The sequence below is a fragment of the Oncorhynchus tshawytscha genome, linkage group LG07 (assembly GCF_018296145.1).
Source record: "Oncorhynchus tshawytscha isolate Ot180627B linkage group LG07, Otsh_v2.0, whole genome shotgun sequence".
Classification (NCBI taxonomy): domain Eukaryota; kingdom Metazoa; phylum Chordata; class Actinopteri; order Salmoniformes; family Salmonidae; genus Oncorhynchus; species Oncorhynchus tshawytscha.
The window spans coordinates 33947145-33961212 of record NC_056435.1 but is presented as its reverse complement, the minus strand read 5'-3'; the positions used below and the strand labels follow the sequence as shown (position 1 = coordinate 33961212).

The 14068-nt window shown below is 43.3% G+C and overlaps 1 protein-coding gene and 1 non-coding gene across 4 annotated transcripts; one reads left to right on the top strand and one right to left on the bottom strand.

Annotated features, from left to right (window-relative positions):
• Positions 1-67: 67 nt before the first annotated feature.
• On the top strand, positions 68-13712 carry LOC112254420 (store-operated calcium entry regulator STIMATE). Of its 3 annotated transcripts, XM_024426998.2 has the most exons (9): positions 69-1208; positions 3052-3100; positions 3316-3411; positions 5922-6043; positions 6544-6656; positions 6861-6938; positions 7172-7321; positions 12389-12482; positions 12587-13712. In XM_024426998.2, the coding sequence occupies exons 1-9, from the start codon at positions 1067-1069 to the stop codon at positions 12628-12630; spliced, it is 888 nt and encodes a 295-aa protein (XP_024282766.1). In that variant the 5' UTR covers positions 69-1066; the 3' UTR covers positions 12631-13712. The 3 variants fall into 3 exon arrangements, with proteins under 3 accessions (XP_024282768.1, XP_024282766.1, XP_024282767.1); XM_024427000.2 differs by lacking the exons at positions 12389-12482; positions 12587-13712 and adding an exon at positions 8304-8730 and having other exon boundaries at positions 68-1208; XM_024426999.2 differs by having other exon boundaries at positions 71-1208; positions 12389-13712.
• Positions 11988-12059, bottom strand: trnae-cuc. Its single transcript has one exon. It is a non-coding gene; the product is annotated as a tRNA-Glu (tRNA).
• Positions 13713-14068: the final 356 nt, after the last annotated feature.

Genomic DNA, 14068 nt, shown 5'->3' with positions numbered 1-14068 from the left:
ATGCCGTTAATTGTGTCACGTCGAGCACATGAACCTTCACGTCTTGTCAACATGAGTGGGCAGTCTGAACAGACTCAGAAGGGATGTAGCTTGAAATTCCAGTGGTAAATTAGCTAGCTATGCAACGAATGGACTGGATACTCTGGTCATTATTCATATATTTTATGCTAAACAGCTTTTTCAAATAAAATCTGGAGTCGTGAAAAGATCAATATTATGCATTTCATACATGCAGGAGGGATCAATTGCAAGTAACGTTACTTGGACTATGTAGCTAATTTAGCTAGCCTAGCTAAATTACCGGCGTTAGCAACTACCTGCTGGTAGCGTTAGGCTAGCTAAAATGATAACTGGTGGTTTGTACCTGACGCGATATTAGCGCAACACATTTGTATTTACTCAAGGCGCTTGATAGCATAGCTAGCTAACGTTAAGTGGTACAGAAATAGCCTAAATCAGCTAGCTTCATTTGCTAGCTAAAATGACATGAAGAACATGCCTTGGGATGACTCATCTTTTACCCGACTGATGTTAAATGCAACTTTGTTGTTCATGTTTCCGTTAGTAAAACATTGAGTAGCTGCATGCATGTAAGTGTGGTATATGCGTGAAGTATCCTTGTCCATGCTTGCCTGTGTATCTAGCTAAGCTAACTAGTTCACGTTAGGTAGGGACCCAAGATTGGTTTTGATTTGTCGTAAAAGAAGATGCTGACGCATGGTATGTATCTCATCCTTTTATGGCTTTTCGGGAATAATATTATCAACAATGGCATTTGTTTGCTGACACTGGCTACATAGGAAACGAAAAGATATGGATCCGCAGTTAAAAGCGAGAATATTCCATTACTAGTGGCTAGTTATCGTTCTCTGTTTTGCCGAGATTGTCTGCATAACTAGCTAATCGATTGCTCGCTGGATGACTAAGACACCCATTCTATGTGGATGAGACATTTAAATTGACGTTATTGCTTGGCTATCTACCTATATGCCATCGCCCCAACAACCCATTTTTTATCTGGGTGAGTCTCCTTTCTCAAGCCGGGGACGTGGCTGCTCCGGCCGCTATGTCCTCTTCCAATACGTCAGTGTCCGCCAGTCCCACGCCAGATGCGGACACCCGTGGCTGCGAGAACGGTGCCTTGATGGACTCTTTCGGCATCTTCCTGCAAGGCCTGCTAGCGATGGTGGCCTTCAGTACGCTGATGTGTGAGTACAGCCAGCCAGAAGCACACCCATGCTGGAAATTTGACTTGTTTCTTCAGTATAGGCTTATTGTTGAAATTGGATAACTCGCTTAGGCTACTTGTTTTGAATTGTCTGTCTGTTTTCAATTGGCAAGAATCACTGGCAGTCATAGCATTCACTGTGTCTCAAAAGACTGGATTGGACGGAGTTACTTTGGACACAACAGACATCTATGTTGGCCCATCCCCTTGGTGTGCCTTTTTGGCCATGTAGTTTGTCCTCCTCTTTGATTGTCCTCCTCAGTGTTTCGCTGGTAAAGAGGAACTTCAGTCACATCAGCAAGAGGTGAGGAATGTTCAGCTCTCAGAGCAGCGACGATGCCTGATGCAGATTTCTAAGCAGGAATTGGCTGGGCCTGAGCCTGCATCAGTCACACAGCCCAGCCCACAGCTTACATGCAGGGTGTGTCAGTAGTTACATACACAACACATAACAGAGTAGTATGAGGGAGCCTAAAGTTACAGCACAACCATATGAAAATTCCAGTGTAAACATTAGTTTGGGCATCATACTAGGAAAACAAGCTCCCCTTTTGACAGGTGACATAGACACATACTTTACACACAGGCATGCACGCACACAGTAAAGTACTTAATACTTTACACACAGGCATGCACGCACACAGTAAAGTACTTAACACACACTAGGAGACTGTCTAGTGGTACCATGGCTGAAACACAAATTGAGGATTAGGGTATGTCCAGTAGATTAATGACCAGTTGAGTCATAAAGCATTGAACCACTTCTCACCCAGCAATCAATCATGTGTAATGGATGTTAGGAGAAAGGGGGGGCATGGAAACAAGATTACTATTGTTGGGAACAGCCAGAGCTTTATTTGTCAGCCATTACGTCACATTGGGAGAATACACACGCTCACACAGGGATTAATTAAAGTGTAGGCCTAGACTTTAAAATAACCCAGTGGCTTGTGCCACTCGTACACATAGGGGCCTGAACCCCAGAGTAGCAGTCGGGCAGTTTCTTTCATGTAGGCTATTGTGTCTGTAGGGGAAAATGTTTGAACACATTCTCCCAACCTACAGTATCTCATCCCCATTTTTGCATAGCCAGGTTGGTAACCCAGGTGATCATGCTGAAAGATTCAAGTCACTGATATACCAGTCACGTGGTCAGGACAGTGTGATATGTAATATGACCATGCCTGGTGTAACATACTCATAGCACTAGCTGGTCCTCTTGATTACACTGCTAAAGGCATATTTCTTTAAGCTCATAAGAAACAACCCAAGTATTTCCTCTGCTCACAGGCCAAGTGAGATTTGGCTGATAATGATAGGCACAGTGACATCTGCTTGACTACAATTTTAGTACAGTAGTGTGCCACTTCCTCTTTTACCATTCACCCTTCCTCTATAGTCTGACCTAGTGTAAACATGACATCTCAATAGCTGACTTGTTAAGAGAATGTAGCCTAATGAACATTGTTTGGTTCAGTCTTAAGTCTACTAGTTAGGCTATGGTGCCAGGTGTAGCCTAGTTTAAAGGGAACACTGAACTGCATTTCCCATCACACTGGCCAATACTCATAGAAAAAGGCCCCTTACATTTCATGCTGATATGTTGACCATCATACTAAACTTGATGATGAAAATGTAAAGCCAATTTAAGTTCACACTTGAGCGGTCCTAAATTAATTTACATGAATAGGATGATTGAATCTGCTCCTTGACATAATTAGAAGGACAGAGGTACTGATTCATCCCACTGCCGTCGTTTGTGTCCGCGTGAGAAAGAGAGCAGCAGTCCTATATGTGACTCTCTGTCTGTCTCCTGTCCACAGTAAAGCGCTTCAGGGAGCCCAAGCATGAGAGAAGGCCCTGGAGGATCTGGTAAGACAGGAGCCATCTCACACCCACTCCCAACCAGTCTATTCAAGCTAATCCTCTTCAATATTGCTTATGACCTAGTTACAATGGGAATACTGAATTGCAACTAAGATAAACAAAAGACTGGTGCATGTTATAATGTTATGTTCAGCTTTTGAAACAACTTGAATGCTCAAAGAGTTTTTAAAATATCCTCCTGTCCTGGCCAACTCTTCCAGGTTCCTGGACACCTCCAAACAAGCCATTGGGATGCTGTTTATTCACTTTGCCAATGTCTACTTGTCTGACCTCACAGAGGAGGACCCCTGTTCACTGTGAGTGTGTATATTTGTATGTGTCCGTCAGTCATTGTGTTTGTCTAACTGTGCGTATGACTGTATGTAGGATAGTCTCTTTATAACGTTGTCTACCTCTTCTTCAAAAGTACCTTCCTCACCTGCTTAAATAAGCATGCCCCTTTCATAAAATGTAGAACTAAGAACAGATATAGCCCTTGGTTCACTCCAGACTTGACTGCCCTTGACCAGCACAAAAACATCCTCTGGCGCACTGCACTAGCTTTGAATAGTTCCCGCGATATGCAACTTTTCGGGGAAGTCAGGAACCAATATACACAGGCAGTTAGGAAAGCAAAGGCTAGCTTTTTCAAACAGAAATTTGCATCCTGCAGCTCTAACTCATAAAATCTTTGGGACACTGTAATAAAGTCCATGGAGAATAAGAGCAGCTGCCCACTGCACTGAGGCTAGGAAACACTGTCACCACTGATAAATCCACGATGATCGAGAATTTCAATAAGCATTTCTCTACGGCTGGCCACACTTTCCACCTGGTTACCCCAACCCTGGCCAACAGCTCTGCTCCCCCGCAGCTACTGCCCCCCCCTTTCTCCTTCACCCAAATCCAGACAGCTGATGTTCTGAAAGAGCTGCAGAATCTGGATCCCTACAAATCAGCTGGGCTAGACAATCTGGACCCTCTCTTCCTAAAATTATCCGCCGCCGTTGTCGCAACCCCTATTACTAGCCTGTTCAACCTCTTTTTCGTATCGTCTGAGAGTCTTAAAGATTGGAAAGCGGCCGCGGTCATCCCCCTCTTCAAAGGGGGAGACACTAGATCCAAACTGTTACAGACCTATATCCATCCTGCCCAGCCTTTCTAAAGTCTTTGAAAGCCAAGTGAACAAACAGATCATCGACCATCTCGAATCCCACCGTACCTTCTCCACTATGCAATCCGGTTTCCGAGCTGGTCACGGGTGCACCTCAACCACTCTCAAGGTTCTAAAAGATATCATAACTACCATTGATTAAAAAAACAGTACTGTGCAGCTGTTTTCATCGACTTGGCCAAGGCTTTCGACTCTGTCAATCACCGTATTCTTATCGGCGGACTCAACAGCCTTGGTTTCTCTAATGACTGCCTCGCCTGGTTTACTAACTACTTCTCAGAGTTCAGTGTGTCAAATCGGAGGGCCTGTTGTTCGGACCTCTGGCAGTCTCTATGGGGGTGCCCCAGGGTTCAATTCTCAGGCCGACTCTCTTCTCTGTAAACATCGATGATGTCGCTCTTGCTGCGGGTGATTATTTGATCCACCTCTACACAGACGACACCATTCTGTATACATCTGGCCCTTCTTTGGACACTGTTAACAAACCTCCAAACAAGCTTCAATGCCATACAACACTTTCCGTGGCCTCCAACTGCTCTTAAACGCTAGTAAAACCAAATGCATGCTCTTCAACCGATCGCTACCCGCCCGCCTAGCATCACTACTCTGGACAGTTCTGACTTAGAATATGTGGACGACTATAAATACCTAGGCGTCTGGTTAGACTGTAAACTCTCCTTCGACTCACATTAAGCATCACCAATTCAAAGTTAGTTCAAATCTAGAATTGGCTTCCTATTTCGCAAAACAAAGCCTCCTTCACTCATGCTGCCAAACACCCTCGTAAAACGGACTATCCTGCCGATCCTCGACTTCGGCGATGTCATTTACAAAATAGCCTCCAACACTCTACTCAGAAAATTGGATGCAGTCTATCACAGTGCCATCCGTGTTGTCGCCAAACTACCCACCGTGGCGACATGAATGCTCTCGTTGGCTGGTCCTCGCTACATATTTGTTGCCAAACCCACTGGCTCCAGGTCATCGAGAAGTCTTTGCTAGGTAAAGCTCCGCCTTATCTCAGCTCACTGGTCACCATAGCAATACCCAAACAGAGCACGCGCTCCAGCAGGTATATTTCACTGGTCATCCCCAAAGCCAACACCTGCTTTGGCTGCCTTTCCTTTCAGTTCTCTGCTGCCAATGACTGGAATGAATTGCAAAAATCACTGAAGTTGGAGACTTATATCTCCCTCACTAACTTCAAGCATCGGCTGTCAGAGCAGCTTACCGATTGCTGCAGCTGTACACAGCCCATCTGTATATAGCCCGTCCAACTACCTACCTCATCCCCATATTTAATTTTTGTTTTTTTTCTACTATTTTGCAAACCAGTATTTCTACTTGCACATCCTCATCTGCACATCTATCTCTCCAATGTAAATTGATAAATTGTAATTACCTTGCCACTATGGCCTATTTATTGCCTTTACCTCCCTACTTCATTTGCACACACTGTATACAGATTTTCTATTGTGTTATTGACTGTGCGTTTGTTTATCCCATGTGTAACTCTGTTGTTTTTGTCGCACTGCTTTGCTTTATCTTGGCCAGGTCGCAGTTGTAAATGACAACTGGCCTATCTGGTTAAATAAAGGTGAAATAAAAATACCTCAACCTTGAAGTGGATAATGTCTCCTCTCTCTTCCTCAGTTACCTTATAAACTTCCTCCTGGATGCGTCTCTGGGCATGCTGCTTATCTATGCCGGGGTGAGGACTGTCAGTGCCATTGTAGAGTGGAGGCAGTGGGATGCTCTACGCTTCGGAGAATACGGTGAGGATCAGTAGTGTGTGTTTGTTGGTGTGGATCCTTTCACCCTGTAGTACACATGATGTCCAGAAGAGGGCAGAGGCTACCTGGTGCACTGCAGTGCTGCAATGTCATCCAGATCAAACAGTGGACCACTGTTAAACTCTGCCTCAGTTGAACAAGTTATGTTTGCTACAATGAACTTTCCCTGGTTCTTTGATTTAAAGACACAATATGTAGTTGAAACAATTACAAAGCAGTCACCCTGCTTCTGTTTTGGTAAAAGGCTGAGATGGGCCTGGAGAAATGTAACCACTCAACAAATATTCAGAGAAGTTGGGACATTTTTGCTGGCCCTCACTTGTAAAATACTATTTTAGGCTTTGGGGTTTGGGTTAGAATTTGGTTTAGGTTTAGAGTTAGGGAATACAGTATTTGGAGTGGGATTCAATTGTTGTTCCCAAAAAAGTCCTCACAAGTATAGTAAGAGAGGTGTGTGTGTGTGTGTGTGTGTGTGTGTGTAGGAGAGCCGGTGCAGTGCACTGCGTGGGCGGGCCAGTGTGCTCTCTACATCCTCATCATGATGTTTGAGAAGGTCCTCATCATCCTGGTCCTACTCATCCCCCAGTGGAAGAAGGTGAGTAGGGGGCATATTGGGTAGGGTCCTGACCTATGGCCATTTCAGTTCAGACCATTTCGTATCAGTTCAGTTATATTATCCCTGTGGGAAGTGTATGAATTCTAACAGTAAAGTAAACTTTGTCTGTTTTAACTTAGTTGTGTTAATGTTTGTATTTCCTGTCTTGTTTGTTGTGCTCATTCGTGTGTCTGTGTATCACAGCTGGCTCTCCTGAACCCCATAAACAATCCTCAGTTGGAGCTGGCCATCGTCATGCTCATCGTCCCATTCTTCGTTAATGTAAGTTAAGTGTGCAGTGCCTCTGTGAGGCAGGGCTCTATGAAGAACATGGTATCATATGGAATGGTATTACTTCATAGGTTGTTGTTTGCGACAACTATGTGTATTTGATGTTATGTTTGTTGACAGATTTTTGCCAGTTAGGCTTGTGGTGTGTGTGATCAAACTGTCTCAGTCATGTGTGTCTGGTGTTGTACTTGCTCAATGGGCTGTGTATCATATGTTGTCCTCAGGCCCTGATGTTTTGGGTGGTAGATAACTTCCTGATGAAGAAGGGGAGGACAAAAGCCAAGCTGGAGGAGCGGGAGGTGGGGGAGGATGTGCGGGGCAACCGTAAGGTGCGCTACAGACGGGCACTCTCCCATGACGACTCGGAGTCTGAGGTAAGACCTGGACCCCACCACTAACACAGGGCCATTTATAAAGTCATGGACAAAAAAATGGTAAAAACACAATCATACATACATTACACACACAAGCTTGTTTTGGAAAGAGCTCGGGAATATAGACTAAAGTCCTTGATTTGATTCTGAGCCTCGTCCACCTCTCCTCCTTACCCCAAAAATCCTTCTCCTTGCAAACCCTGTGTGGCCTCTCGCTCTCCTCCATTGCCTCAGGCTGATGTAGCCACTGTGCTAAGCTATATCCTCCCTGAACTCCACTAGCTGTGTAGATAAACCCTGTGTGGCCTCTCACTCTCCTCCATTGCCTCAGGCTGATGTAGCCACTGTGCTAAGCTACATCCTCCCTGAACTCCACTGGCTGTGTAGACAAACCCTGCCCAGCACCAGCAGGAGCCTCTCTGGGCTGTAAATCATTCCACCTGGTGCCCATGGTCAGTCACTTTACAGGCCTGTAATCTCCTCCACAAACCAGAGACAACCACCACACTCACAAACATTCATACATTAAGTCATTTAACAGTCTGTCTCGAGCAGGGGGAATTCTTATGAATCAGAAACTGTAAAAACAAACTGTTCATCCGTTAGGAGTTTTTTTTTTAGAGTCCAGAGTTGTTGCTTTGGTATCAAAGGTTGAGCTTATTGTGAAACCTAGGCGATTGGTTTCTCCAGTAACAAGAGGGTAACTCATGACTCAGCCATAGCACTTAGAGAATTTTTATTTAACCTTTATTTAACTAGGCAAGGATTACCGACACCAACATTCCCTCTTATTGAGGCAAATTTGTTTACGTCTGTAATATTAGGTGATTAGGCTACACAACTTTCCTGCATATTTTTTGGTTCCAAAACAATTATTTGTTTAGCATTTAATATGCATTTGCATGCTTCCTGCAATGAAAATATCTACCCTGTCCCTGTTTTTGGGTTCCAGCTCACACTCCCTCTCCCCATTTCCACACAGATTGAAGGGAGAGATGCATCCTGATAAGCACAAGCATACGACTGTTGAGGAACAATTTTAAATGTAATTACGGGGGGATTTATTTATTTTTTAAACACTTACTGTTAGGGTAAGTGGACCTATTAAGCCCACTTATCTTTGGATATAGATATTTTTCTTAAACAAATTCTGCTGTTTTAACCAATTAATCTGGTTGTTATATCCAATTCATCTGGTTGTTATATCCATACGTTTTTTTTTCTTCCAAGCCAATCAAATGTTATTGACAGTTATGTGTAAGTTCCCACTAGTAGCCAATTTGAAAGTTGCAAAAGGTGTGGACTAACATTGACTTCTTACTTCCAGGCCTTTCCCAACGATACAGAGAGAAACAACACATACATGTTGTCCTAGGTCTCTCTTTATGTAGTGTTGTCTCTTGTCGTGATGTGTGTTTTGTCCTATATTGTTATTTAATTATTATTATTTTATCCCAGCCCCCTCAGGAGGCCTTTTGCCTTTTTGGTAGGCTGTCATTGTAAATAAGAATTTGTTCTTAACTGACTTGCCTATTTTAAATAAATAAACACAATTAGTAACAATTTATACAAGGGGTTCCACTGCCGAGTTAATTGAGGTATATATGTACATATAACTAGGAATAAAGTGACCAGTTAGTAAACCGCAGCATGTGATCAGTCAAAAAAAAGTTGGTCCAGGTATATATGTGTTTAACTATTCAGTCTGGGTTCTACTAAGCTAAGATATGGAATTGTTTTTAGATAGCTAAATGATCCGTGGTATTACTATTTGATTTAAAATTTGAGGACCCCTTTAGGTATAAAACATTATACAGTACTAGTCAAGTTTGGACACACTTACTCATTCAAGGGTCTTTCTTTATTTTGACTATTTTCTACATTAGACTAATAGTGCAGACATGAACTATGAAATAACACATGGAATCATGTAGTAACCAAAAAAAAGTGTTAAAGAAATCAAAATATATTTGAGATTCTTCAAAGTAGTCACCCTTTGCCTTGATGACAGCTGTGCACACTCTTGGCATTCTCTCAACCAACTTCACCTGGAATGCTTTTCCAACAGTCCTGAAGGAGTTCCCACATATGCTGAGCACTTGTTGGCTGCTTTTCCTTCACTATGCGGTCCAACTCATCCCTAACCATCTAAATTGGGTTGAGGTCGAATGATTGTGGAGGACAGGTCATCTGATGCAGCATTCCATCACTTTAATTCTTGGTCAAATAGCCCTCATTGTCCTGTTGGGGGGAAAAAATGATAGTCCCACTAAGCGCATACCAGATGGGATGGTGTATCGCTGCTTAATGCTGTGGTAGCCATGCTGGTTAAGTGTGCCTTGAATTCTAAATAAATCAGACAGTGTAATCAGCATAGCACCATCACACTTCCTCCTCCATGCTTCACGGTGGGAACCACACGTGGAGATCATCCGTTCACTTACTCTGCGTCTCAAAGACGCGGCGGTTGGAAGCAAAAAATCTCAAATATGGACTCATCAGACCAAAGGACAGATTTCTACCGGTCTAATGTCCATTGCTCGTGTTTCTTGGCCTAAGGAAGTCTCTTCTTATTGGTGTCCTATAGTAGTGGTTTCTTTTCAGCAATTCGACCATGAAGGCAGTCGCACAGTCTCCTCTGAACAGTTGATGTTGAGTTGTCTGTTACTGAAACTCTGAAGCATTTATTTGGGCTGCAATCTGAGGTGCAGTTAACTCTAATGAATGTATCCTCTGAAGCAGAGGTAACTCTGGGTCTTTCTTTCCTGTGGCAGTCCTCATGAGAGCCAGTTTTCATCATGGTTTTTGCGACTTCACTTGAATAAACTTTAAAAATTAGTGAAATTATCTGCATTGACTGACTCATGTCTTAAAATAATTATGGACTGTCGTTTCTCTTTGCTTATTTGAGCTGTTCTTGCCATAATATGGACTTGGTCTTTTACCAAATGGGGCTATCTTCTGTATACCAACCCTACCTTGTCACAATACAACTGATTGGCTCAAAAGAAGGAAAGGAATTCCACAAATTTTAACAAGGGACACCTGTTAATTTGAAATGTATTCTAGTTGACTACCTCATGAAGCTGGTTAAGAGAATGCAAAGGTTGGCTAAATATTTGATTTTGATTTGTTTAACACTTCTTGGTTACTACATAATTCCATGTGTTATTTCATAGTTGTTATTCTACAATGTAGAAAATAGTACAAATAAATAAATAACCCTGGAATGAGTAGGTGTTTTCAAACTTTTGACTGGTACTATGTATGTATGTGTATATTAGTTGTATTTATTGTTATCAAGAAAAATGGGACAATTTATATTATTACTTTTTGCCGTTATCACCCAGCTCTAATAGCACTATTGACATTGTTGAGTGACTAAAGTCGCTCTGGATAATAGCATCTGCTAAATAACTTGAATGTTTATATATAGCGGTGAGGGCATCGAATCCTTACTTCTAGACCACCAGGGAGCTGTATCTAATATTAGGAATGCATGTCCTATGGAATTACCGTCACATAGACTTTGTGGCACTACACACGACTGGCCGTGGCATGTGTGATGGGAGTAGTTTCTCATAGACATCTGGATGTAGTGTAACAGACTGCCACCACATTGCGCATTTCCTCCAATCAGAAGAACCATCTGCAATCCACCAGTGTGGCCCAAACCCACTATTAAATGAACCTCCTGTACACAGCATATATAGCTTTAGTAATCTGCCTCAAGCTATAAAAAAATGAACAGTGTCTACATAGAGATTAAGAGCAGTGATCTTATAGGTGGTGGGAAATAGCAGGCTTTTTTTATAGTGATGAGTTGGACCTAGTTGTTGAAGTTACAGATGCTGACATTGGTTATGCTGTAAACAACCCTGATAGCAACCCTCTATACTACACCCAGATGCTTTGACATTTGTTCCTTCCACTTTCACACCTCCCTGGTGGTCTAGTGGTTAGGATTCGGCGCTCTCACCGCCGCGGCCCGTGTTTGATTCCCGGGCAGGGAACAAGCTTTTTGGAAAGAATGCCCATCAACACAAGTCAGCACAACTTTTTATTTACACTCTTGAGTACTTCTCATTTTACCTGTGCATTCAGAATGTATTCAGACCCCTTGACTTTTTCCATATTTTGTTGTACAGCCTTATTCTACAATGGATTAAATAGATGTTTCCCTCATCAATCCACACAATGCCCTTATATAGGCAGATGTGTGCCTTTCCAAATCATGTCCAATCATTTGAATTTACCACAGGTGGACTCCAATCAAGTTGTAGAAACATCAATGATGATCAATGGAAACAGGATGCACCTGACCTCAATTTCGAGTCTCATAGCAATGGGGCTGGATACTTACCTAAAGGTATTTCGGGTTTTATTTTTAAGACATTTGCAACAATTTCTAAACCCGTTTTCACTTTCATTTTGGGGTATTGTTTGTAGTTTGACGAGGGACAAAAACCAATTTTAATACATTTTAGATTAAGGCTGTAATGTAACAAAGTGGAAAAGGTCAAGAGGTCTGAATGCATTCTCAATGCATGTGTATTGTAAGATCTGAATGAACCGGTAAAAGGAGAGGTACTCTAGTGTAAATAAACAATTATTGTGGTGACTGGGCTACGGTTGTCGGGCCTTCTTGGAAAGAATAAAACGTGTGTTCCCTGACCGGGAATCGAACCCGGGCCGCGGCGGTGAGAGCGCCGAATCCTAACCACTAGACCACCAGGGAGCTCTGTGTGGAGCCTGAATTTAGGTCAGATGGAATGCGTGACAAAAGGGAGGCGCCTTTCCAAAAGGTGTAATTTACCAGACTGCCACCAGGGTGAGCACTTTTTTTTACCCAAAGCAATCAGCCCCTACCCCCATCTTTCCACCCCTCTGAGACAGATGGATGAAGAATGATGCGTTTCTTCTGACATGGGAGATTTGCTGGCTGCTGTGAGCATTTTAAACTCTGGGATTCAACTCATTTGACCCATATCGCAGTGTTCTTTGAATATCAGCCATCCAGGCAGTGTGACTTCCTTTGGTCTCATTTCCAATCTTTCTCTCTCTCAGATCCTGTTCTCGGCTGACGATGAGATGGACGACTCGGAGGAGGAGGATGTGCGCCGGCTCACCGGCCTCAAAACGGTCAAGAAAAAGAAGCACCGTATGGGGATCCCTGTTTAACCTGGGCCTACCCAGGCTGACTTGGTCTAACCCACTCCTGTGTCCACTCGCCTCACTTCACATCCCCACTCTCTCCCTCTCCAGGCCCCGCTGCCCTGACTGGAGCCTCCTGGGAACATATCGTCTAGATTCCTCTAACAGCAGGCTAGCATTGGTCTCTTTGTGAGTAGGGCGCCTCTGTAGGGAGGTGGGATCATGGAGGACTGCAGATCATGGGGACTATTGGACTGCCTTTACTACACATTTGCATGGGACTCCTGCAGCCTCTACACTGGGAATAGAAACACTCGGGAAAGTATTTTGCTGCAGCTAACCACGTCTGAGATTCCACCATGGATCTATCACTTATGGTGGTGACAGTCATTGAAGAAATGAATTGTTATGATTGTGGAAAACCGTTAACACTGGTGTATTATAGGAATGTTTGGGACTGGTTGAGTGGGTGACGCAGTATAATTGCTAGCACCCCTTCACTGTGGTTCCACATGGACTCTTATGAGGCCACAGTTAATATTAACTGCATCAGGTTAAGCTGTGAATGGTTGTTACTTTTTCTGTGGTTTAACAGATGACCCCTGTTGGATGTAGAGGGAGAGAACAGGTACCTGGGATTGCACTCGGTATTTCCCTTGCCTTCAAGCAAACCTCTGTCATTTTAACATTTTAATACATTTGATACTTATCTTCCGAATCTAAAAGTGATTGTATTCCTCATTTAGATTCCGTATATAAAATGTATGTCTCTTCCTCAGCTAGGCTGACTGCAATGGCCTGTTATAAGAGTTGGTGGAGGTGTGCGTCTGTCTGTGTGAACTTCTCATTCATGCATGTGCAGGAAGTTTAGGATGATGCTCCTATGGAGGCTTTGCTCTGTAAACATGCAGTGTTTTATAATAACACTCACATTTCTAACTCCTAAGCCTATATCATGACTGCAGAGGGAGGACGGGTCAGGACAGTGCAGCTTGGCTGTGTGTGTCTCAACCATGCACCACCCAACCTTAACCTAAGGGACTGAGACCCCTATCCCACTGACGGTACAGCCAGGCTTTTAGGTCTGCAGGCCTGGATTGGGCCCTTCTCTCCCTGTGTGTGTGTGTGACTTAGCTAGGATCTCTTCTGTTACCTCTTTATTCCTAGTCTTTGGTGTGTCCTGTTTATTTTTTTACAGTAAGTTATTTTGGACTAAAACCATGAGACTGAACCTACACCATGTGTTCTTAATTCAGAGACGGAATAGATATGGGACCTGAGGATGTGTCCTCACAACCAATGTTCAAACTCTCTGCTCTTGCCCCCATCACTGGTCTAAGGATGTTCTTTGTTTGTTTTGTATTTTTGTATTTGTTTTGTTCATTCCTTGTTTTTGACAATGTGCCTGTGTGAATTTACCGTGTTTGTGGATGTTCATCTTGTGCCTCAGATCTTCAGACTTGCAGTAGCATTCAGTTGGTTTGGCTCAGATGTTGAGAACTTGACAGAAGCACAGACCTCTAGACTGGGAGTGACTTTTGGGCCGGTGTACAACCTACAGTACAGTGGAGAGCAGTGCGGGTATGTTTGTAT